Below are 23,318 nucleotides of genomic sequence, written 5' to 3'. Positions count from 1 at the left end.
CTAATTCTTTGCAATTGGCTTTTGACTTTTCACTGTGCTGAACCAATTAGTATCATCAGAAAACTCTTCTTCATCTACCCTGTCCCTGAATCACCTCTGAATAGAGTAAACAACACAAATGTGTGTAGAGCTTGATGAGGTACATGGAGCAGAACAAGCATGTCTACTGTTACGCATGAACCTAGGACTTTCTATCTCATCTTGTTGCTAAAGTGGTAGTGCAGCTATGTAGCTTTGATATTTGCTGACTATATTTCTTTAAATATGTCTTGAAGATCTTAGACTGTAGGGAGTTTGAACTACTTCTAGCCCTAGTGATGTATTTTGCTTTACCCGAACCTGAAGGACTGTTCTTAGTAGAAATCCATAGATGTTAGAGACACCCTCCCTGAATTTGCAGCTGGCTTTGGAGCAGGCACTAGCTGTGCACTCAGAAAAGTTAGCTGTGTCTTAAATGCCCCAACAGATGAGTGTAACAGTGCCCATTTACACCAGCTGGCACTGACCAGGTCTTATCACCCTCCAGCAAATCAACTAGAAGAAGTGAAAGCCTCCAGAGTTTGATTCCAGAAGTTACCCAGGAAAGATGTGAAGATGAAAACCTTCAGCCCAAAAGTGTGCCAATATCAATGGCCCTGGCTGGTCTTCTGTGTGTCACAATGCTGTAACTTTAGCATGCTTTCAAATGCTGCAATGTGTAGCTGCTAATGTGAAATTTTAGGAAGTTATTTTAATCTTCATTCCCTTGAAACAAGGATTGTGTCCAAATGTTTCCAATGCAAAATAATCCAGATATGTGAACAGAAGGGAAAAAGAATCCAACAAACCAAAACCCAGGCCCACCAGTTACATGTAGAGCAACTGGAAACAAGGAGTTGTCTTCAGTGTGCCCCCCTGCTAGAGCAAATACTTTCCTGAAAGCTATGCCTTCCACTTTGGGAAATCTGTCAGTCTTTCCCCTGTGATGATGGTGAGTGTCAGCTGTTTCATGAAGCTGGTTGTTTTAAAATACACCCTTGGTTTAGGTAAAGAATGTCAAGGCCTGGTAGGAGGACTTGAGTGATGAAAATGATGTACACTGCAGGAGGAGTTCTCCATATCTGAGCTGGGATCTTTGGAGTCCCACTGAAAGCTTGTGTCTACCAACTGGTCTTTTCCTCCCTTGTACAGACTTTGCATCCCCTTCTTAGCACTGGCTTGCAGGATTTCAGGTCTGTCCACGTGCTATCCTGTAGGCTGTGCTTGTTTCGTGACCTGGAATGCAAGCCATCCTTGGCACTGTAAGTCTACATGCGTGCATATAGCATTTTACTGGGATGTTCTGGTTATGGCCTCTGTGTACCTAACCTGTGAGGAAGGAAAGGGGTGTCACCATCATGTTATGGGGTGCTGAAGCCTAGGGTATTTTAAGCTCAAGGTTGCACGGAAAGCCAGCTCTCCCTTCCCTATCAAGCACTTTGCCATGTAAAGAATCCTTACTACTCTTTTTGAGAATGTTTACAAGAGTTTAATTTCTTCACTGGTGCCTTGCAGTGATTTCTGGTTTCCTTTTCTCTCTTCCTGCAGAGACGACTTTCTTTCAATTCCTCCTTGGAGGATCTGTCAGAAACTGTGGAAGCTTTGAGAGAGAGCCTTGGGAAGCTTTTTAAAGAGGTAAGGAGTGCCTCTGTGTCAGGAGGACACTGTGGTTGCTCTCTTGGTCTGCAGTCGAGTACAAGAAGCACAAGTCTGCGTGGTGCAACTCAAAGTCAAATCCCTGGCTTGTTTTGAAACTTCCCCCCCATACTATAGCAGTTCTCCCTGTGTCGGAGGCAGCACACACTTTGCAAGCCCTTGGCACTTAAAGCTACAAACACAATAGGAGTTTATCAGATGTGTGGCTAAAGATTGGGTCCTCGTGGGAGGAGCAGGAATTGAGACATTTTCTGTGGGGTTTGCAGCCTTAGCAGTGACACAATTGTTGGGCTTGCAATAATACATCTGCTGCCTCACAGTGCCTTTCAAACTGCACGTGGAGGTTTGTCTTCTTTCTAGTTTTTTCACTCAGTTGCCAACCACTTGGTTGTATCTACTGGTCTCTGGGTGTGGTGAGGGTATGGCATGTAGAAGAGATGTTGTGGCGGTTCTAATCTAAATTAGTAACTATAGGCTACTGTTTGCTTTTTGTCTAACTAGCTTTTTGGGGCAGAGGTTGTTTTCTGGTCCTTGTGGGGCACTAAGTGCAATGGCATCGCAACACTGGCTGAGAAAAGCTCTGGCAAAACATAAATAGCAATTTGCCCAGGCAAAGTGACATTATAGAGATGGCAAGTATTTGTTTTTGCAGGTGAAATGATGGATTAAGAAGAAAGCCCTGCATGCCTAGCATGAGTCAGAAGTCAAAAAAAGGCGGGGGGGGGGGGGCGGGTGAGACAGAAACTTAACTTAGTTGCTTTTTGGCTGGCTCTGACTTTGAAGTGCTGCTACTAGGCAAAAACATTCTCTCCCTGAAGCAGAAATAACAACCATCTAAACTAAACAATGCTGCCTCATCCTCCTCCCCTTTGCTAGTCTTCCGCCTTTGCGCTGGAGCGAGAGGGCTCAGAGCTGTGAACGGCAGTAACCTCTGAGAGCACGCACAAGAACGGGTCACTTCAGGTTAGCATTCGCTCCACTCCCACGGAGGGGCAGCTGCCGGGAGCCAGTTCCATGCCAGCCAACAATTCCTGGCACGCACCCCTCCCCGAGTCCCACAGCCTGCCACCGGGTCCCATTTACTGTGAAATTAAGATGATTCCAGGATCAGCTTCGGTTAAGACTGTGGCAGAGCTCTTGCTGCTAGCAGGGAGGCTGCCCTTCAGAGTTTGATTACAGCTGTTTCCCGTTACATCACTTAAGCTTGCCTTTTTTTCTTGTCTGGGATAAAAATAATTGAAACCATGTGATACTCAGTTTGCTGATGTGGCTGAAAATGTCCCAGGGTAATGTGCCTTTTGCTTGGCAGCTGTTTTGGGTAGGACTACCTTTTATTCTGCCCTGTTGCTGTGCAAACAAAGGCAGCTTTTTCCTCTGTGTACAGCATGAGCTGCTCCAGATGGCTTGACCGAAAGTTACTTCTTATTGTCTGGCAGGCTGATTTCTGTGTGAAAAGGAGGGACTTGTTCCCTTTTTTCGCAGGGCAGCAGCTTGAGGGGGTGGAGAGAACTATTGTTTGTGCCATGTCTAGGAGCCTTTCTAGCAAAGAATTTTAATTAGAGAATGGTCTGAACAAAACTTTTCTCGGAGTATGGGGATTGATTGGATCTGTGTCCCTGGGCTCTTTAAATCAACCTAGGAGAGCACATTAAATACTGAGAGCAAGGGCAACTATTAAGAAACACTTAACAGAGCCAGGTCTCATGTCTGGGAGAAGAAATAGCTCAGTAACCCTTCACATGTGAGGTACTTGCTTCCAGTGGTGTGAACAGAGCAGCTCTGCATGTTAATAGTAAAGTTGCTGGTGCCAAACATGAAACAAAGCTCCTTGCTCAAACTGTTTTAAAATTATGTGTAAAAATGTATTTGCTAATGCAATCCCTCTGCAAGATGGCTAACACCTCATAAGTTCATGGGAATTAGCTGCACTTCCTATTTGGGTACCTTTGCTCATGTTAGGGAGTTTATGGTTCTTTAGCTAAAGCAGTTGGCTTTTTTGCTGAGAAAAATCTGCTGGTTTACTTATGGTACCAAAAGCTCCCCAAGGGGTCCTTTGAATTGGACACTTAGACTATCGCATCTGAAATGCAGCCTTGGCCTTTTGGGTAAGGAATCATCAAATCCAAAAATCCACATGACCATACGTAATCAACAAAAGCTGTTGTGTGACATTTTTTTCATTCATGTCACATGATGCTCGTGTCCTGTCAGTCACCCTGAACCTGTGGAGCCAGATTGAGTGGCAGCAGGGTGCAGACAAAGGCAGCAGTGAGTAGTGAGGAAATGAAGGTACACTTGAAGCAGTCGCTCTGGACACATGTACTGAATCTCTAGGCTTTAGCTGCTCTTACAGCTGTCTTCCATCATATCAATGTGTCATGTGTTTTCAGGCAGCTAAAAATAGAGGCTCCTTGTGTATGTGACTGGTGTTTAGCATCAAGAATTTTTGTCCAGATGTTGGCACATGCACAGTGCTACAGATGAACACAAAGGGTCAGGTTTGCCTCCCAGTGTAAGGCCAGAGATTCTGGGTGTGCTTTCCTTGGGTGAATTTGAATTGAATTGTTCCAGCACACTGTTGCTTTCTGCATTGTTGCTGGCTGGCTTTGCCAGCTGTCCTAGGCTTTGATGACCTGCATTTTTTTTAAACAAAGGTGACAAAACCAATATACAGTGCTCAAAACTGGCAGATGGTCTTTGACTAACGCTGTTATTGTCTCTGAGAACAGGGTGGTTGGGCCACAGTATCTAAAATTGTTTCTGAGATGCAGTTGATGAGCAGTTACAAATAGGTGTCTCAGCAGGTCTGCTTGCCCTTATTAGTGCCTGTTGCTGTTCTGGGCAGCACAGTAAGAACATTGAAGTTAACGTCACCTGGCATCACAGGAGAAGTCAAAAAAACTGGATCAAATGCTAGGAAAGATTAAAAAGGGGTAGAGAACCAGCTGTAAAATGTTACCATGACTATATAAAACTGTGGATTGCCCTTCTGTTTGATGTGGAATACAGATCTAGGCCCCTCCTCTCCAAAAAGGTGTAGCAGAACTCGGAAAAGTTCAGAGAAGGGCAATTAGGACATTTAGAAGTGGAATGACTTTCACACAAGGGACAAGAGAGTAGGCTGGGACTTGTCAGCTTGGAAAAGAGATGAATTGGGTGTATGACAGAGGTCTATAGAGCTGAATGGCCCAGTAAAAAGAGATAGGGATTGAAAGTTCATGGTCTCTTCCAGTGCAAAAAACATGGCACCAAATGGAGCTAACCATAGCCAAGTTAAGGAGGGAGGAGATGAGGTTCTTTCCAGTGATATGTTACATGTTAAATACTTGTGGATGTTCAAAACTGTAGGAGTTTACCATGGAAGAAATTAATTGAGGGTTAGGAAATAGAAGTTCCCTGAGCTGAAAATAAACGGAAACTGGAAGATTACTTGGGGGAAGTATCCTACATTCTTGCCCTTGCCTTATTTTTTCCTAACATCCACTTATTGTCACCATCACAGAGGTTACTGAGATAAACAGAATTCTAGTCTGTATGGATGCAGCTCTGCTGATGTTCTTGCATCTCCAGACAGGGAGTCTGAGAGCAATGCTCAAGTGTAGCATGAAACCAGTGCTCATGGAGGTGCATTGCTTTTTCTGTTGTGGAGAGCTTGGCTGTGCCTCTGAGTGCAGAGACATTAATGCAGTGAGTGTCTCAGGCTGAGCACATGGTTCTTTTGTTCATGACATATTGCAGGTAGATGCTTATGACAGACAAATTAGTCTGGAGGTACCCATCGTACCGGCCAGTTGTGCATTGTCCTCTCAAGCCTGGTGTCAGGCCAACTGGACAGGAGAAGGCTCCTTGTGGTGGCTGGCTGCATGCACAGCTCATGCTGTGATCAGGCTCCGGGATGCAGCTGGGCTTGTTTTCAAGGGTTTTCTGGGAATGCCATTGACAACAGGGCAGGGAGGTGCTGGGGTAGGGACAAACGATACTGATCTAGGAGGTCAAACTGGCTGCCTGGTATAAATCAGTGGAGGCTTGCTGACCTTTGTGGAATTGTGTCAGGTGATACTGCTGCGGCCTGCAGCTTATCCAGCTGTGTCCTGTGAGCTGCACTCAGTTTGTGTTGTTCCTTACTCCCTCTTCGGACTCAATGCACCCCACCCCACCTGGTGTGAGGGGGCTCCCCTAGAATGTAAGCCATTGTGCAACCAGGAGAAGTGGCTTCCATGTGAGAGGGCAGAGAGAGGAGGAACCACCCACTGCACTGGAGGAGAAAGCTTAAGAGTAAAGAGCTTGACAAGGGCAGATTCCTTGTGCATGCACAGAAGAGACTTCCCTCTGCATTCTCCCACTGTGGCAGGGGGAAATGTGCTTTCCCTGGTATTTACTGTTCATGTTGCATTCAAGGGGGTTCTCATCTGTTCAAAAACAGATGTGTGATTTGAAGAAGAGTGGCAAGATCTTCTCCTGTTGCTAATCCTGTCCTATCCCTGCTTCCACTCTCTTCTCCTACCTCCCCCTCCAGTTGCTGAGCATGAAGAGCTGGAGTGACATGAGGCAAGAGGTGATGTTCCTGACCAACGTGAATGCCTCAAACTCCTCTACACAGATCTATCAGGCTGTGTCGCGCATTGTGTGTGGCCATCCCGAAGGTGGAGGGCTCAAAATTAAATCCCTCAACTGGTACGAGGATAACAATTACAAAGCACTGTTTGGAGGCAACAGCACTGAAGATGATGTAACTAACTTCTATGATAATTCCACAAGTAAGTGTAACCCTGGCATGGCCTAAGGTCCCATCTACTTCATGGTTGTCATCACTAGTGTTTCCCAAACTTCCACAGATGAAAGCAGACGGTCCTGAGGGACAGAATACCTTCCACTGTTTCAGAGAGGCATGTATGTGCCACCTCCTGCACATGCCCTTAAGGCAAGCGAAGACACAAGGGCCTTGTGTAGAGTCCAGAGAAGGCTGTGTAGTGGACCTCGTTCATGGGGGAAGGGAGCACAGTCAGGTGCAGCCTTTGGAAATTTGGCCTTTTCTGGACAAATTTGCTTGTGCCGTGCAGTGAGGCTGTGGGAGCAGTGCAGAAATAGCAGTGTGGCTCTTAATGCTGGAGGCTTCCTGGCTGTTCATGTTTGCTGGGCAGACCATGGAGGCTTGGACTCAAAGGGACTTTTTGTGGAGCTTTGCAGTAAGCAGGGTTTTATTGTCTGACAAATGCTGTGCTTTCAGCTGTAATTGTCCTTGAAGCCCACACAAGTGGGGCATATGCATTATGCAGTTGTCACTGTGCTGTTTAGCCACTCACCCTTGTCCTCTCCTCCTCAGCACCCTACTGCAATGAGCTGATGAAGAACCTGGAATCCAGCCCGCTTTCCAGGATTATCTGGAGGGCTTTGAAACCCTTGCTGATTGGGAAGATCTTGTACACTCCAGACACACCAGCCATAAGGAAGGTCATGACTGAGGTAACTCTAGCCCTATCCTTTGGTATGTAGAATGAGATATGTCCTCTGGCTGTGCACCTTAGCTTCTCTATGTTAAATTGGGCCCAAACACAAGCCTAGAAAGGATTGCCTGCAAAGCACAGCCTCCCTAGTATCTCACCTCCCATGCACTTGCTGTTGAAGGCTCAAGGAGAAAAGGCCAGGCTGAACTTTTTTCCTGGACTTGGCTGGAAGTTTTCCCTGGTGCCTTTTGATTATCTACAGGCTTTGCATCTCTGATGTGGGATATAGGCATGGTGAAGACCTTGATAAGCCTTCAGGTGTCCTTTGTCTCCTCCACTGCAGGCTGGTCAGCAGATCCTTAATCATTTCCGGTTGTGGGTTACCTAATGTGCTCTGTAATTCCCCAAGCTTCCTCAGCAAGACTCTTTTAGCACATGGGGAGGGGCTGCCTCTGCATGCCCTTCATCTCCAAGGCAGAGTCATTTTCTACCAAGCCTTGAAAGGCAGTGCTCAGCCACAGGCATCCACACTCCCTGTTGCTGTTTTCCTTACAAGTGCATTTGATTTTCCCTACTTTGGTCCCTGCAGAAGCCGAGCTGCTGTTTGAATATAAGCAACACTCAGTACTTCACTTGACAGGTCAATGCACCCTCTCAGTCTGCAGTGGATCTCAGCCAGCTCTTGGAAGTAACCTTCCTCTCCTCTTTGCTGACAGGTGAACAGGACATTCCAGGAGCTGGGTGTGTTTCGTGACCTTGGGGGGATGTGGGAGGAGATAAGTCCGAAGATATGGACGTTTATGGAAAGTAGTCAGGAAATGGATCTCATTCGGGTAAGTATGCTGTCCTTGCTAGAGCCACCACTGTCGTCTTCTGCAATAAGTGAAGAAATGTTTACTTTAGATAGTGCTTCAGTACAGAGCTAGGCAGACAAATAGTATGGATGGGACCCCTTCTTGAAACACATTGTGATTGTACCAATCTTGAATTATGCTTGGCATTCCTTCCTTCAAGTAACAGTCCGCTGCAAACAAGAACAGTGTGTGTTTAACACCCATTTCTAATCTGCCTGTGTGGAGAAATGGGCACAGTGTTGCCCTAATGCGGTATGAGTATCTGACATGAGGTATTTCTGTAAACTGGAGATGTGTGGGATTGGTGACATGTTCCTGTGCTGTGCAGTTCTCCACAACAGTGCTCACACGATGGCAGCAAAGTGAGTGGTCATATACCTAGGTCAGATCCTGGAAGCTGCTGGGTGGCCTTGGGCCCCATTGGGTACCGTAGGAATTAACTGATGACTGAGCTTCAGCTGAACCTAGATGCCTGCAGTAATCTGGCACAAACCTTGTAAAAACTTAATTTGGAGTTGCATGGTATGCTTAACTTAGTAATACTTGGGTGCTCAGGGGAGAAGAGCAAGTATCACCCTATGGCTGATCACTTCGTAACATGCCATGCGTTCTAGAGCATGAGAAGGTGCTGGGAGTCTTGTTCAGATTTGATGTGCTTTCTGCTAGCCTGTTGGCTATTGTGCCAGGTGTTAGACCTGCATTACTGGGATATTATCTGCTTAAGTGGCTTAGTCCACTGTTGCTTTCCTTAGGTGCAACTCTGAGGGGTGGATCTTTGCACCCTGTGCTGCTTACTTTGCAATCACAGTGAAGTAAATCTGGGATCGTGCAACAGAGAAACAGTTGCACAGTAGCTTTTCCTTCTGTCTCTGCAAGCCAGCTGGTTGGGTGTCATAGTGCAGCTGTTATACAGACTCCCTTAAGCCTTGAAGTTCAGTCCTTTTTTACCCCAATGTAATGCTGTGCTGAATAGTCTCTGACCTGCCCTATTGCACTTCCCCATCAACGTGATGATATACTGGAGGGTCAGAGATGTGATTTTCATCACTCCTGTGCCTCTCTTGGCTTTATGAAAGTTAATTCTGTAGATATTGGCATCAGGGAGGTGAAAACCGTGGCCACCAACTGTAAATTGAATTGTTTGCAGCGTGCGCGGACAGACAGTCAAGGTTTGGGTATTGGTTTGCAGTTGTGTCATTTGAAAAGTGAATATAGCTGCCTTTTTTTTCCCCCTTATTTTAATTGAGCCACAGGCTTTTCTGGTTTTGTATTTTATGCTTCTTGTTAACCGTGCTGGTTCTGGTAGTTAATTCTTGATCTTCCCAGCAGTCTGGTCATCTCATCCGTGTTGGCACAGTGGTAGGGGTTCATTTGTTGTCACCTGTTGCAGTTCACACAAGCAAGAGGACTTCTGTCAGTGCCTGGACAGCTCCCAGGCAATGTCGCATTCAGTTTAGAGGTTCAGGACAGATCACTTGTACATGAATAGGCTGAAACATAGAGTTGCCTGCTTGTGGCTGCTTTCAAGGGGAAGGCTGGCTCTTTGCTGTTTGTTAGCCACTGAGGCTGCCATGCTGCTGGGTCACTAGTCATCACCTCCCAGCTTTCTGGGTTGTGCGATCTGTTTGGCATATTGCTTCCCGCGGAAGGAGAGGAAAGTGCTTTGCTTGCCCATCTCTGGCGCTTCCAGCTTGATGCTAATGCAGCTGCTAACTTCAGGGAGGACAACATGTGCCCCTGGAGTTAAGGTGCTTTAACGCTGCTGCTGAACGTGATGAGGCTTAGCCTCTTCCCTGCAGGCATGTTGCCTTTCCTGCTGGGGATGGTGGTGCAAGCCAACCTTGGGAGACAAAATGTGAAGAGAGTGCAGCGTAGCCGATCCCTGTTTGCTCAGATTTCCCTCTTGCAGGTTCTCCTTTGCCAGCTTGGCCTGTTCCGTTTTCCCGGTTCACCATGCTATTTTCGTAACTGTGTGACCCATTACTTTCTGGTTTGCTGGTAACAGCAGAGCATAGGGAAGATCCTCATCTCTCTATTTGATTCTTTATTCTGGCAGAAAATCCATTTCTTGTTTTTATTGTTTAGGATTTTTACAGTTTTCTCTCTTGCACAGGCTTTTTTTTTTTTTTTTCCCCTCTCTCCTACTTCAGTTCAACTGTGGCCTTTAAAATTAATGCTCCCCTGCTGCCTGCCCTTATATTGTCTGCCCAGAGGACTGGTTTCTGCTTCAAGGCCAGGTGCTTCTACCTGGACTGCACTTGTGTGGGGTGTTGTGCATACACGTAGTGGGGCAATAGCCTGTCCTCAGAAACCTGGAAGTTAATGGCGCAATAGCAAAATATGTAAGAAAAGCCACCCAGGCTCTGGTGCTGGTTATTTCTGCTCAGCACTGTGACGGTTTAGCCTCCAGCCATGCCACAGCCCCTCTCCATCCTAGCCAGGAGCAGAGGTTTGTTCGGGAGAGGTGAGCAGAGCTTGGCAGCCACCGTCAGCCCAAGGCGTTTCTCCTGAACACGCATCTCCCTCTTCCCTGTTTTGCTGGGGCAAGACCCGGTTTGCATGTGCGGGGTGCAGAGCTGTGCGTGGCTCTCTGCTGCCCTCTCCTTGGGAGAAGGGTGGCAGGACATGGAGGCAGCCAGCTAGCCTGCAAAGCACACTACACCGGGGGAGGCCCATCCTTTGCAATGGGGGGGTAAGAGGAAGGACCCCGCCATGCTGATCTCAGTATGGCAGAGGGCATTTCCCTGCACATTTTTAAAAGGCGTTTTCCCCGGTAGTACTCGTTTTCGTGATGAGAGAGGAGATCTAATGTTAAGTCTCAACAACTATTTCTCCTTTGAAAACAAAATATCCACAGACACTGCTGAAGGGCAAAGCTCTCTGGGACCTGCACTTGCCAGCTTCCAACTGGACAGTGGAGGACGTTGCCAGTTTCCTGTCAAACCATCCGGAGGACTTTGAAACAGCAAATGGCTCAGTGTATACCTGGGTGGACGCCTTCAATGAGACAGACCGGGCTATCCAGACCATCTCCCGCTTCATGGAGGTGAGATCCTGCCACTGTGGGCAAGGAGGTCAGGGAGGGCAGCAGCTTGGTCTCCATTTGTGCAGTGGGGCATTCCTGGAAAGGGAAGATAGATGTTCCTCAGTCCATTTTCTGTAAATGACCAGGCTTTAGTAGGGCTGAGTGCACAGCATGTTAGAAAATACCATTTTTTCAGATGCCTAAATATAGACGTAGGAACCTAACTGTAAGCCTTGTTCTTGAAGCTCTCACTTTGGCCATTGCATGTGGTTTCCCACCCTGCTGTTACTGGGAGACTGAGAGCTCCTGCTTGCCTCGGCAGTGTAACAGCTCATATTTTGATCTGGGACTTTAGCTGGGGACTGCAGTGAATCTAGCAGCTGCCTTAAGCTGTGGAAGACATAGTGAATAATGGAACTTGTTCTGCTTGTTACTTGATCATCTTGGCAGGTGAGTGCAAACAGAAACAGGCCTTGGCCTGTCAGGGGCCTGGTCCAAAGCCTTCAGGTCTCTCCACTGATTTTTAGAGGCTTTGAATTAAACCTAGTTTATTGGTAACAGAGAAAATATGACTATCTATGGAAATTGGTGCTTGGAAGGGATCCTGTAGCTAGTACTGCAGTGCTACCTAACCTCTCATTGGGAAAATACCTTTGCTGGGGTATTTCTCGGTGATATATGTTAGACTGTCAGATGACCATCAAGCATGAAAAAATGACATCTCTAGCAACTTGCTGGGCTACCATGAAACATTGCAAAGTAGTCCAGCACTACAGCCTTTTCTTGGGCATGGCATTACCATTGCAGAGTTCTCCCTTTTTTTTCTCCCACCCAAACATAATCAAAGTACATTTGGTTTGGTAATATCCCATAAACGCTTCGAAATCTGTTGCTGTCTAGTGTGTCAACTTGGACAAACTGGAGCCTGTGGCCACAGAAGTCCGTCTTATAAACAAGTCCTTGGAGCTTCTGGATGAAAGGAGGTTTTGGGCTGGCATAGTCTTCACTGAAATAGCTCCTAACAGCATAGAGCTCCCTCAACATGTGAAATACAAGATACGTATGGACATTGATAATGTGGAAAGGACTAACAAGATCAAGGACGGGTGAGCCGTGACATCCTGCCTTATGAACAGTTTCTTACAGGGGATGCAGTGATAAGGATTTTTAACAGAAAGGTCTTGTTCCCTTGGTGCAGGTACTGGGATCCTGGTCCCCGTGCTGACCCCTTTGAGGACATGCGCTATGTTTGGGGAGGCTTTGCCTATCTGCAGGATGTGGTGGAACAGGCCATCATCAGAGTGCAGACAGGCATGGAGAAGAAGACAGGAGTTTATGTACAGCAGATGCCCTACCCGTGCTATGTGGATGATATGTACGTATGCAGGCTGCTTCAGAAGTTTCCAGGTTGATTGTGGCTTGGGAGGCATGGGCTTTTGTTACCCCTCAGGCATGGTTTATGTCTCTACTATCAGTGGCGGAGCAATCTCCTTAGTGTTTGTAATCCCTGGGATTAGGGCACCTGCATGGAGGATTTAGAGTATGTAATGATTTGCAGAGTCCTTCCCCGGAGAAGAATTGTCTGTATGGGACTTTCACATACAGAGTGCATTCCTGAGATGTGACCATATCCCAAAACCTGATACAGGCAAAAATAGCACTGGAAAAATAGCAGAGGCCTAGGCACAGGAGAGTGGAAAGAGGACAGTTGAGAGCAGTCCCCAGGAAAGGCAGGTTTTTGTACCCGCTCTTCCACTGAATGATAGTTGCAACTCTAGCTCCCACTCCAGGCTGATGATGTGCTCTAGACCCATCAGCCTCAGCTCATGGTGAGACACTGATCCTGTCATGTATGCTCTGCACATCTGCTGCTTCGTGCAGTGAAGCCTTAGCTGTTCACCATGCTCTCCTAGCCCTTGAGTGGTACCTGAAGTTGCAGTGATGTTTTTCACTCTGTTCTCCTGGCCCTTTTCCTACCTTCTCTCAGATTTCTGCGTGTCATGAGCCGCTCCATGCCTCTCTTCATGACTCTAGCCTGGATCTACTCAGTGGCTGTGATAATTAAGGGCATTGTGTATGAGAAGGAAGCCCGGCTGAAGGAGACGATGAGGATTATGGGACTTGACAACGGGATCCTTTGGCTGAGCTGGTTCATTAGTAGCCTCATCCCTCTCCTGATGAGTGCAGGCCTGCTGGTACTGATTCTTAAGGTGAGTTGACTGGTTTGATCTGTGGCAGCAGAATCTAGAGTCTTGAGTCTGCTAAGCGGTAGTCTGCACTGGCACACTGGGGAAGAGTTAGTGAGTGTGGGTTGATGAGCAACTTTTTGGGAGCAGGGTTTTGGAACAAAAGAGGGCTAAGTGGCTGAAAATAGCAGGAGGGGCTGTAGTAGATTCAGTGCTCTTGAAAAGGTGTCTCTGGTACTGCCCCACTTCTGGGAAGGCTGTTGGGCAAATTGCAGCAACCCCAGCCTCCCCTGAGCAGCAACTCTGCAGACCTGCTTGTACTAGACCCACCTTGGAGTGCTCTTTCAAAGCCTGATGCACCTGTTGTTCTCCTGCCAGATGGGGAATCTGCTGCCTTACAGTGACCCTAGCGTGGTGTTTGTTTTCCTCTCGATCTTCGGTGTTGTGACCATCCTCCAGTGCTTCCTCATCAGCACCGTGTTCTCCAGGGCCAACCTCGCAGCTGCCTGTGGGGGCATTGTCTATTTCACGCTGTACCTACCTTACGTGCTGTGTGTTGCCTGGCAGGACTATGTCAGCTTCTCACTCAAGATCTTTGCGGTGAGTCTTGAGGAGACTGTCCTGGGCACTGGGTGTCAGCCAGTATGGCACTCAGCAGCTCTCTAGCTGGACACTGATAACAACAGGGGGGAGGTGGCAGTGGGACGATAATTTTCCAGTGTAAGAGACTATCAGGGCTGGGCTTGATGAAGAGGTTGACTGAACCTGCTGGGAGCTGCTGGGAGGGTTTTGTTGGCTTTGATAGTAGAAGTAATTCAGCCAGACTAAGCTCCCTTGATATCTGTATTCTATGATGCTGTGCCACCAAATATGCAGGCTGAAGGAACCAGCTGCCTTTCCTCTGTGCAGCACTTCTGACCTCTCTGGAGACAGTGGCGGTTAATGATCTCTTCCTCACATGAAAGTCCAAAGAGCAAGGGAAAGAAAATAGGGAAACAAACAATTCTGGGTGGTGGTCCAGCAGAGACTTCAGGCCTTGCTTGCTTGCTGGAACCAAGACTGAGTTTTCCACTCCCTCTCTGCAAATACGGGTCATGTTCCTTGGACCTTGGACTTTTCCTTTAAGGCTTCTTGACTATGCCCATTAGCCTTGTGCTAGAGCTGAGCTGCCCAATTGGAGAGTAGTTGTGAAAAACTGAATGCATGTTCATGCCTCCCATTTGCAGAGCCTGCTGTCTCCAGTAGCCTTTGGCTTTGGTTGTGAGTACTTTGCACTGTTTGAGGAGCAGGGAGTTGGTGTTCAGTGGGACAACTTCTTTGAGAGCCCATTGGAAGAAGATGGCTTTAGCATCACCACATCTGCTGGCATGATGTTGTTCGATACCTTCCTGTATGGGGTCATGACCTGGTACATTGAGTCTGTCTTCCCAGGTGAGGTCTGCTTCTGAGGGAGGATCATGTCTTCACACTTTTAAATAGATTCTTTCACCCTACTCATTTGTCAGGGGACAAGTTGGGCCCATTTTTAAGCAGCACTGCAGAAAGGTCATGGAGGAAAACCACAGACCAGCATGACAGTGAGGTTGTTGCTGCTAATAGCAGTGACTGTTGCCCAGCACAGAGGCTGTGCCCAATTGTGGTGATGGCTGAGCTAGTCCCAGAAGCTTTGGTGCTCTTCAGGTGTTCCCTTCGCTGAACTGCTGAGTTCACAGACCCTGCTGCAGGGGAGGAGTTCAGAGTATCAGCACCACATGTGGCTGCTTAGCACCTTCCAGCACAGGGCCTTTAACCCTGAAGTGAAGTTTGGGGAAAGAGATATCACTTACCCCCACAGTCTGGCAGTGTCTTCATCAAGAAAGATCTCTTAGTCCTGCCTAACCTAGAGGCTTACTGTGGGTGGAGTACTTCCCTTCTTGTCCTGAAAGCTAATATAAGAAAAGGAACAGATGCAGTCAGGCTCATGTAATGCTTTTGTCTTTAGGCCAGTACGGGATTCCCAGACCCTGGTACTTTCCTTTCACAAAGTCTTACTGGTTTGGCGAGGAACCACAGGACAGGCAGCACCCTCATCCTGACCAGAAGGGGCCTTCAGAAGGTAAGTGCTGCACACAGAACCTTTCTTCAGTGAAGTGTTGTGGTCTACCTTTTTGAAAGGAGAGTCCAAGGACAGCAGGACTGGCATGGCTAAGATGAAATTGATCATCGCTCTGTTACTACAGTTTGGGTGTGCTGATCATGTGGGTGTACCCGGATAAAGTACTTTGCCCACGTGAGTGCAGATGGGTCCTCCAGCCTCATGGAGTTGAGAATTCCTCCCATTTTTGCTGACTCTGGTGACACTGGAGATTTCCAACTCCCACATGAGCCCAGTACAGAGAAAAGAGCTAAAAGATGACTTCTCTTGAAGGTTTCTGCCCTGAAGAACAAATGTCGTCAGTTCTTCATATAGCTCATTTCTCCTTGCATCTCCACAGACTTGAGGGAATGTGGTGTTTGTTAGAACTCCCACACAATTGCTGTTAAAACCTATCATATCGCTCTCTACTTCGCTGTTTTCTTCCAGTCTGCAAGGAGGAAGAACCTATGCATCTGAGCCTTGGTGTTTCCATCCAGAACCTGGTCAAGGTTTATCGTGATGGCAAGAAAGTTGCTGTAGATGGTCTCACACTGAACTTCTATGAAGGACAAATCACCTCCTTTCTGGGACATAATGGAGCAGGGAAAACCACTACTATGTAAGAACAAAACAATGCTTTAAGACAGTGGGGGAAGTGACTCTGAATACTGCATTTCCTATCAGTGAGGTAGAGGTAGCTGTACAGCTGCAGTGTGCAAGCTGGTACAGACTAGGGTGCTGCAGTGATTTCAGTGGAGCCCTGCTGACCTACTCTAGTTGTGCAGCTGCCTCAGAATATGCACAGGTACAGGGAGCTGAAAGTGGAGGTAGTTCAGGTTGAGGTTGTGCCGAATGAATCTGCTGGCAGCATTTTTTAGTAATGCCATTTGTGATTCTGACTTACCAGTGTAAGGAAACGAGTTGGGACTGAAAGGATGAGAAGCTTTTAGAGGAAAAAAATATTTCCTTCAAGCAGAGTCATTTGGATATGCTTTGATTGCTGTTAAACCATTGGAGCTGACTTTTTTTTTAATCCATTTGTGAGATGTTTCTCAGACTTCTTTCCTGATGTGGGAGTTCCCCAGGGCTTCCACCTACTCTTCATCCATCCTGGTATGTGCAGCAGCCACTTCCTAGTGGTCAAACCTGCTTAGCTGTTGTGTTTGTCCTTCAGGTCCATCTTGACTGGCTTGTTCCCCCCAACCTCGGGTACCGCCTTCATCCTGGGCAAAGATATCCGCTCTGAGCTCAGCACCATCAGGCAGAACCTGGGTGTCTGTCCACAACACAATGTGCTGTTTGACTTGTGAGTAGCATCTGTGAGATGCAGGGCTGGTGTTATCCAACAGGCACTTGGGTTCTTTGGGAGACAGTAGTGAGCTTTCAGCTAGGATGGTCCTATCTTTATCTGTGTGAATGGTGTGAGGCAGCAGGGCGGTGTGAGATCGGTGCAAAGACATTCTGTTTATTAGTGTGTTTGTACATGCTTGTGAATTATCAGCAAGAGTCTACACTTTAATTTTCTGGGTCTCTTTAAAGAAATCTGCTCCATTAAACTTAACTAGGCCAAATGTTTCCCCATTGCCTAGTCATTTGGGGTATTTAGGATACCCTGTCAAGCGCCCTTAAAGGAGGATTATTTACATTGGTGCTGAATAGCCACACCCTGAAGTCAGGCCCAAGCTGAGCACACCCAGTCTGTAGCTCCTTCCTGAAACCTCGGCCTTAAAAGGTGTTTTCCCAAGCCAACAACCATCCCTGCTGTAATGCTAATGCAAGGGATGAATCCCAGCCTGGTGCTCTCAGCTGTGCCCTGAACTTGCTTGTGTTCCCTAGGCTGACTGTGGAGGAGCACATCTGGTTCTATGCTCGGCTCAAAGGGCTGCCAGAAAAGAAGGTGAAAGAGGAGATGGAGCAGATGGCAACGGATGTTGGTTTGCCCCACAAACTGAAAGCTAGGACAAGCAAACTCTCTGGTAGGTTCAGCTGCTTTTACGTTTCTCAGCTACTTCCTCAGCCCCAGAAGAACTCTTGGGTTTCACAGAGGCTGCATCACAGACCTTGGTTGGATCCTCCAATTAAATATAGACTACCACACAATTAAACACTTAAGGAAATCTGCTATTTATTAGGTACCTAATCAGCATATCTTAGTAAACTTAACAGTCTTACACTGTCTTATGCTATTTAATGGCCATAACAAGTCGCTCACTTTCTCTGAGTATTTTGTACTTGTTTCCATCATGACATAGACCAGCTACATGTGATATGTGTTCTCCAAATGCTTACTAATATGCTTGGGTTTTATGGGTTTATGTGAGAGTGGCTCATACCATAATCTCCATGTCTCTTGCTGTTTGTTCTTAAGATGACTTCTCTTTCTTCAGTTGGTGTCCTAGAGTGTCCTTCGCCTTTGTTCAGCAGTGGCAGAATTCCTGTGTCAGTCTGTACCAGATAGTTGAGGGACCGAAACTCCTTTGTCTCTGACTCAACTATCACAACAGACTGTGCATTTGACCTTGGGAAGGGAGAGCAGATGGCCACAGGTTGGCTTTAGTATTAAAGAGTGTAATATAATTCCTTCCTGCTGCCTCTGGCACACTTCCACAGGAGGAATGTCTCTTGGGGGCCTATTTATGCAGCTCAAGCTCTGGAGGCCTGTGCTCCAGATACTGAAATATGGTTAGGGCTCCAAGCTGGCGATGTGCTACTGTCAATGTTGAGATTGTATGATTCACTTATGGAAGGGCTTGCAAAGTGAGCTTTCCTGCAGTAGGAGAGTTGGACTCCACTGAGAGAAGACCATCCAGATGAATTATCCCCTGTCCTGAAGGTGATGCGACCCTGAAGGCCTGAAACAATAGCAGTGCTTGGTCTTCTCAGTATGCAATTCTGCTTTCTCTTGGAGAGCTCATTATCCACTGTGCTGCAGCTATTGCTGTTCCCCTCATCTCTCTCTGTGTCAGCCTGAACACCTCTTTCTTCTTGTGCCTGTCAGGTGGCATGCAGAGGAAGCTCTCAGTTGCCTTAGCCTTTGTTGGTGGCTCCAAGGTTGTCATTCTGGATGAGCCCACAGCTGGGGTGGATCCTTATTCTCGCAGAGGGATATGGGAATTGCTCCTGAAGTATCGGCAAGGTATGTGGTCTTTTTCTCTACTCCTAATGAATGTATTGTGGAAAGCGAAAGAAAATCAATCTGATTTAGGATTTTCTCAAAACAGTGTGTCTTCGCAAATCTGTTGTTGCCTGCACCAAGGAAGGAACAAAGAGCATGTAGGACAAGGATGTTCTGATCTTTCATCTGTCCTCCTTTCTCATCCTATTCATGTCAGAGGTCATGAACACAGTTCCTTGCTGGGTTGTGAGGGCAGTTGAAGTCAGAAATTCACCCTTGGTGTGCAGCAGTGTCCTGTTCTGCTCTGTGCAACCAACCTTGCTGACAGGAAAGTAACCTGCCTTTGCTGAGCATGACAAGGGCCTGCAGAGAGTGGGGAGAATAAATCCATGAAAGAAGCTGCGAGCCTTTTCCGTACTGCTAGGCCTTGTTCAAAGGAGCCTGGACTTGTGGCATCAACCTCCCATCCAACTTCATGGCAATATACAGATGATTGTGGCTTTGGCTTGGGAGCATGAGTATGGTTGACTTAACAGCAGTGTCTTCACTTGCGTCCTTCCAGGCCGCACTATCATTCTCTCCACACACCACATGGATGAGGCAGACATCCTGGGGGACCGGATTGCCATCATTTCTCATGGCAAGCTCTGCTGTGTTGGCTCTTCTCTCTTCCTGAAGAACCAGCTGGGAACAGGCTATTATTTGACCCTGGTCAAGAAGGATGTGGATTCCTCTCTGAGCTCCTGCAGAAACAGCAGCAGCACAGTGTCCTATCTGAAAAAGGTACAGCTGACCCTTCCTGCTCATATTCATTCTTCCTTCATGAAATCTTAGGTTTACGGGAAGCAGCAGCTAAGATTTTACATGGTAGAATGTCTCAGAGAAACCCCTTATTCTTTAAAAGAGTTGTTATTTGCTTTTATAGGTACTATGCCACCAGATACTGTCTAGTTAAACCGTTTCATGGGATGTACATCTCCATTAGGGTTTCTTTCAATGCTGGTGGTCCAGAGCTGATTGGAGAGATACAGAATGGATGAAATGCACACTTTAGTAACACTCACTTCTGTAACTGTGACCTCTTGGTTGTATTTCAGCCCTTTGCAGTGGTATGTCACCATTACTTTCTGACTCCTCTGTGGAGTATCCTACGTGTTGCAGCATCTGGTTGGAGTTAGCGAGAGTGCAGCATCTGGTGGGCCCTTTTTCGGTTAAACAGAAGGAAACAATGGTTGTCTTCTCTTTTGTGAGCAGGATGACAGTGTCTCCCAGAGCAGCTCTGACGCTGGCCTTGGCAGTGACCATGAAAGTGACACGCTGACAATAGGTGAGGCTTGGAAAAGAATGTAAGATTCAGTCCCAGTACTGACCTTGCTCTCTCTTTGACCTCGGACAACTGCCTAAAACTTGTGCCCCTGTGTAGCTACAGTCTTGGGACAGTTATAAATTTACAGAGATGGTGTTTTTAAATCCATAAATACTGGAACATTTTTCTTTAGTAAGCCATTTTGGGTTCAAGCTATTCTGAGATTTAATAACCAAAGATTGTATAGTTACTAGGCTTTTCAGCAGTATGTAGTGTTTACTGGTGAACTGTACATCAGTGACTTGCAGGGCTGCCAGTAGCATGTAAAAGCTCTCCCAAATTCTGCAAATACAAAGAGTAGCCAGGCTTGGGTCCAGGCTGTTGTCCAAGCTTGTATTAAATGTAAAAAGAAACCAGACTTCCCATGGAAATGAGCTGCTTTCCAGACATGTCCCATTTTCCCCTCCTTTCCTTCCAGCAAGGTATTTAAGACTGAGCTGCTCTTTCTGCATAATGAGGAGTAACAAGATAAACACCATCTTTTGCTTCTGGTTCTTCCAGATGTCTCTGCAATTTCAAATCTCATTACAAAACATGTTCCTGAGGCCAGGCTGGTGGAGGACATCGGCCATGAATTAACCTATGTCTTGCCATACAAGGCTGCTAAAGAGGGAGCTTTTGTGGAGCTGTTCCATGAAATTGATGACCGTCTCTCTGATCTTGGCATTTCCAGCTACGGCATCTCTGAAACCACCCTAGAGGAGGTGAGTAAGCTGAAGATTCTCATTTGACTTAAACTAGGCAAAACAAATCATGGCAGAAATAAGAATGAGACAGAGTCTGCTCTCTTCCTGTAAACATACATTGTGGAACAGGCAGCTTTGTGTTCCTTTCCAAAATGGGTTGTCTTCTGTCCTGTTTTAAGTGTGTGCTCATGGAAGCATGCATTAAAAACTGAAGTGTAGTACAGGCAAGCATAGACAGGTCCTTTACTCAGTTGCACTTCACTTAGATGTCATGTGGAGGTTGGCCCCCAGTTGGCTTCTAATGACTGTGTAAACATCTTTGAGGTATTTTTAGGGATGCTTTGTGCTGCATTTAACTGAAAACATACATTTCGTTACTGGAAACCATACTTTACAGAAACCACTTAGAAGTATGCTCTTGTTATGGATGTTTTTAGGGTTTGTTCCTTGTGGCTGTGTTCCAGCTGAGAAATTTCCTTTTCTTTTATCACAGAATTGTCATGCACTTTTTCCTGCTTATGTGAAATGTCCTTTTTAGATAATGACAAGAGAAACTGAAATGGTGGTGTTGTCACTTACTGAGGTTGCCCTCTAGGTTCTCCCACAGCTTTGAAGGCCTTGGCCGCTCTCTGGAATTTGATCCCCCTCCCCGGTTTAGGAGACTCTGTGGGACAAGTTCCACAAAGGGGCCTATTCAAGCGTGAACAGGAGTGTGAGGACTGTCGGACTAGCAGGAAGATGGGATTCCCCAGATTTAGTAGCTAGGTATTTATCTGAGACATGGGAAAGGGCTTGTGTTTGAGATGCACTGAGAACTGATATTGGAAAGGGGGAACATCTGGTATGTGGTTACAGGCTGGCTCCTGGAAGCTGAAGAGAAGCCACAAAGTCCACGTCCCCATGGCACAGGGGATAAACCCTGTATCCTCTACTCTTGTGCTACATCTGTTAGTCTTGCGCTTTCTCTTGGCATCCTCTGAAGCAGTCCCCGCAATAGTGCTCCTCTTCTGATTTTTACTGACCCTTACCATTGCTTTTCAGATCTTCCTGAAAGTGGCTGATGATAGTGGTGTGGATGCAGAAACCTCAGGTGGGTGTAGTTGTCCCCTACAATGTTGAAGGGGACTTCAGGGGGAGGTACACTTTTGTATGGTATTTGTGCTGTTTAAGCACAAGGCTGATCAAGCGTAGATATTTCAGGAGTAAAATCTCAGTGCAGAGCTTAGCTCCCAGGGGAATAACGGGTCTAGTGGGTATCTCAAATGAGGAGCATTCCTGGTCTCACCGGCCTTGGGCAGGTGGGTGACCTTTGTCTATGGCAGTATGTCCAGCTATACAGTGACACAGACCGAACTGGAACTCTGCTGTGCTAAAATTTTTAATGACCTAAAATAGCTGTTCTTAGTATACTTAATGCATGCTTTTATATACTGTTAACTTCTATTGACTCAGTAGTAGCATATTTATTTTGTAATACTGGAGAGCTTCCAGTTTTTGAGTGTATTGTGAATTACTTTACTGAAGCTATTGTCTTCTCTGAGGAATAGGAAAAACTCCTGACAGGGTCAGACCATAGTAGGGACCAAATGACTTTCTGAGAGTAGCACACTGCACTAGGTGCTTGTGCCAGGATTTTGTGATAAACTAGTGCTAGCAAATGGCACTTGGAGTCATATATGTATTAAGCGAGAATTTTCTTACAGTGAGAGCAACCTGCCGTTTCCATGGCTAAGTGGGGAAATAAAACTGTCCAGTGCACTGGAAGAAGGTTCTAGGACAGCACACAAACATGGCGCATAAAACAAGTGACCCTGGCAGAGTAACAGTCTTGTTTTTACTTTTACCTGCACTGGAGTCACTCCAGATCAGCTCCTCAGTTTGCAAATGGATGACATGGAAAATGAAAATGATACTGCTTTGTTTTTTCTGGGGCTAATTGGAGATAAGTTCAGCTAATCATAACTGCATTATTTTCAGATGGGACATTGCCAGCCAGAAGGAACAGGCGCGTGTTTGGAGACAGACAGAGCTGCCTCCGTCCATTTACAGAAGATGATGCATTTGATCCTAACGATTCAGACATAGATCCAGGTATTGCTGGAGCTCAAGCCTGTTTTCTTCCTGTGGAGACTCTTTCATATTATTAATACTGCAGATCATAAGGCTGAGACTGCCAAAGGAGTGGCGGTTTATTTGCCTTTAGCAATAGTGGGCAGTGCAGTATCCACTGCTCAGTCCTCCTATCAAGGCTCTGAGAAAGAAGGCTGAAAATGCATTCATGTGAATTTCTGTTGCTATCTGTGCTCACAGTTCTCTTGGGGTTTTTTGAGTGAGAGTAGCTGCTCCAGCTGTCACCCTGTGTCTCCAGCACAGAAATGCCCAGAGAATATCTCTGTGAGCTTTTGAATGAGGGTCATTTCTTCTTGCTAACAGAATCCAGAGAGACAGACCTTCTCAGTGGCATGGATGGGAAAGGCTCCTACCAGATGAAGGGCTGGAAGCTCACCCAGCAGCAGTTCATGGCTCTGTTGTGGAAGAGGCTGCTTATTGCCAAGAGGAGCCGGAAGGGCTTCTTTGCTCAGGTGAGAGCACCCACCATTGTGCAGGGTCCCTCAGCAGGGACAGCTCTGGACCATGCATTGTATTCAGAGTTGAAGGTGGGCAGAAAATCTCAAGAGAATACACATAACTAAAACTGGTCTTCACTGCACATCTGAGCAAAAAGGGGCCTGTGCAAGTGAAAGGAGTTATGTGATAACCAAGTGGTTACAATATTCTTGCCCAGCAAAGACGCAGCTGAGGTTCAAATCCAAATTTGGCCTTGAAAGCCGCATTTGCAGGCTGAATCCTAT

The 23,318-nt window shown here is 46.7% G+C and overlaps 1 protein-coding gene across 3 annotated transcripts in view; it reads left to right on the top strand.

Annotated features, from left to right (window-relative positions):
• Window positions 1–23,318, top strand: part of ABCA1 (ATP binding cassette subfamily A member 1) — a 96,446-nt gene that overhangs the window by 55,564 nt on the left and 17,564 nt on the right. For all 3 annotated transcript variants that reach the window (XM_049795260.1, XM_049795261.1, XM_049795259.1), the window contains 21 exons: window positions 1,567–1,653; window positions 6,191–6,431; window positions 6,998–7,137; window positions 7,835–7,951; window positions 10,830–11,018; window positions 11,898–12,103; window positions 12,196–12,372; window positions 12,985–13,207; window positions 13,562–13,783; window positions 14,410–14,614; window positions 15,165–15,278; window positions 15,747–15,918; window positions 16,474–16,605; window positions 17,136–17,275; window positions 18,298–18,435; window positions 18,977–19,197; window positions 19,669–19,741; window positions 20,282–20,484; window positions 21,508–21,556; window positions 22,444–22,557; window positions 22,900–23,048. In XM_049795260.1, coding sequence (XP_049651217.1) covers window positions 1,567–1,653; window positions 6,191–6,431; window positions 6,998–7,137; window positions 7,835–7,951; window positions 10,830–11,018; window positions 11,898–12,103; window positions 12,196–12,372; window positions 12,985–13,207; window positions 13,562–13,783; window positions 14,410–14,614; window positions 15,165–15,278; window positions 15,747–15,918; window positions 16,474–16,605; window positions 17,136–17,275; window positions 18,298–18,435; window positions 18,977–19,197; window positions 19,669–19,741; window positions 20,282–20,484; window positions 21,508–21,556; window positions 22,444–22,557; window positions 22,900–23,048 — 3,312 coding nt within the window. The remainder of the gene's footprint in view (window positions 1–1,566; window positions 1,654–6,190; window positions 6,432–6,997; window positions 7,138–7,834; window positions 7,952–10,829; window positions 11,019–11,897; window positions 12,104–12,195; window positions 12,373–12,984; window positions 13,208–13,561; window positions 13,784–14,409; window positions 14,615–15,164; window positions 15,279–15,746; window positions 15,919–16,473; window positions 16,606–17,135; window positions 17,276–18,297; window positions 18,436–18,976; window positions 19,198–19,668; window positions 19,742–20,281; window positions 20,485–21,507; window positions 21,557–22,443; window positions 22,558–22,899; window positions 23,049–23,318) is intronic.

The sequence above is a fragment of the Accipiter gentilis genome, chromosome Z (assembly GCF_929443795.1).
Source record: "Accipiter gentilis chromosome Z, bAccGen1.1, whole genome shotgun sequence".
In the NCBI taxonomy this organism is placed as follows: Eukaryota; Metazoa; Chordata; class Aves; order Accipitriformes; family Accipitridae; genus Astur; species Astur gentilis.
Note: the sequence above shows the minus strand (reverse complement) of the source record. Positions and strands in the feature narration are given on the sequence as shown.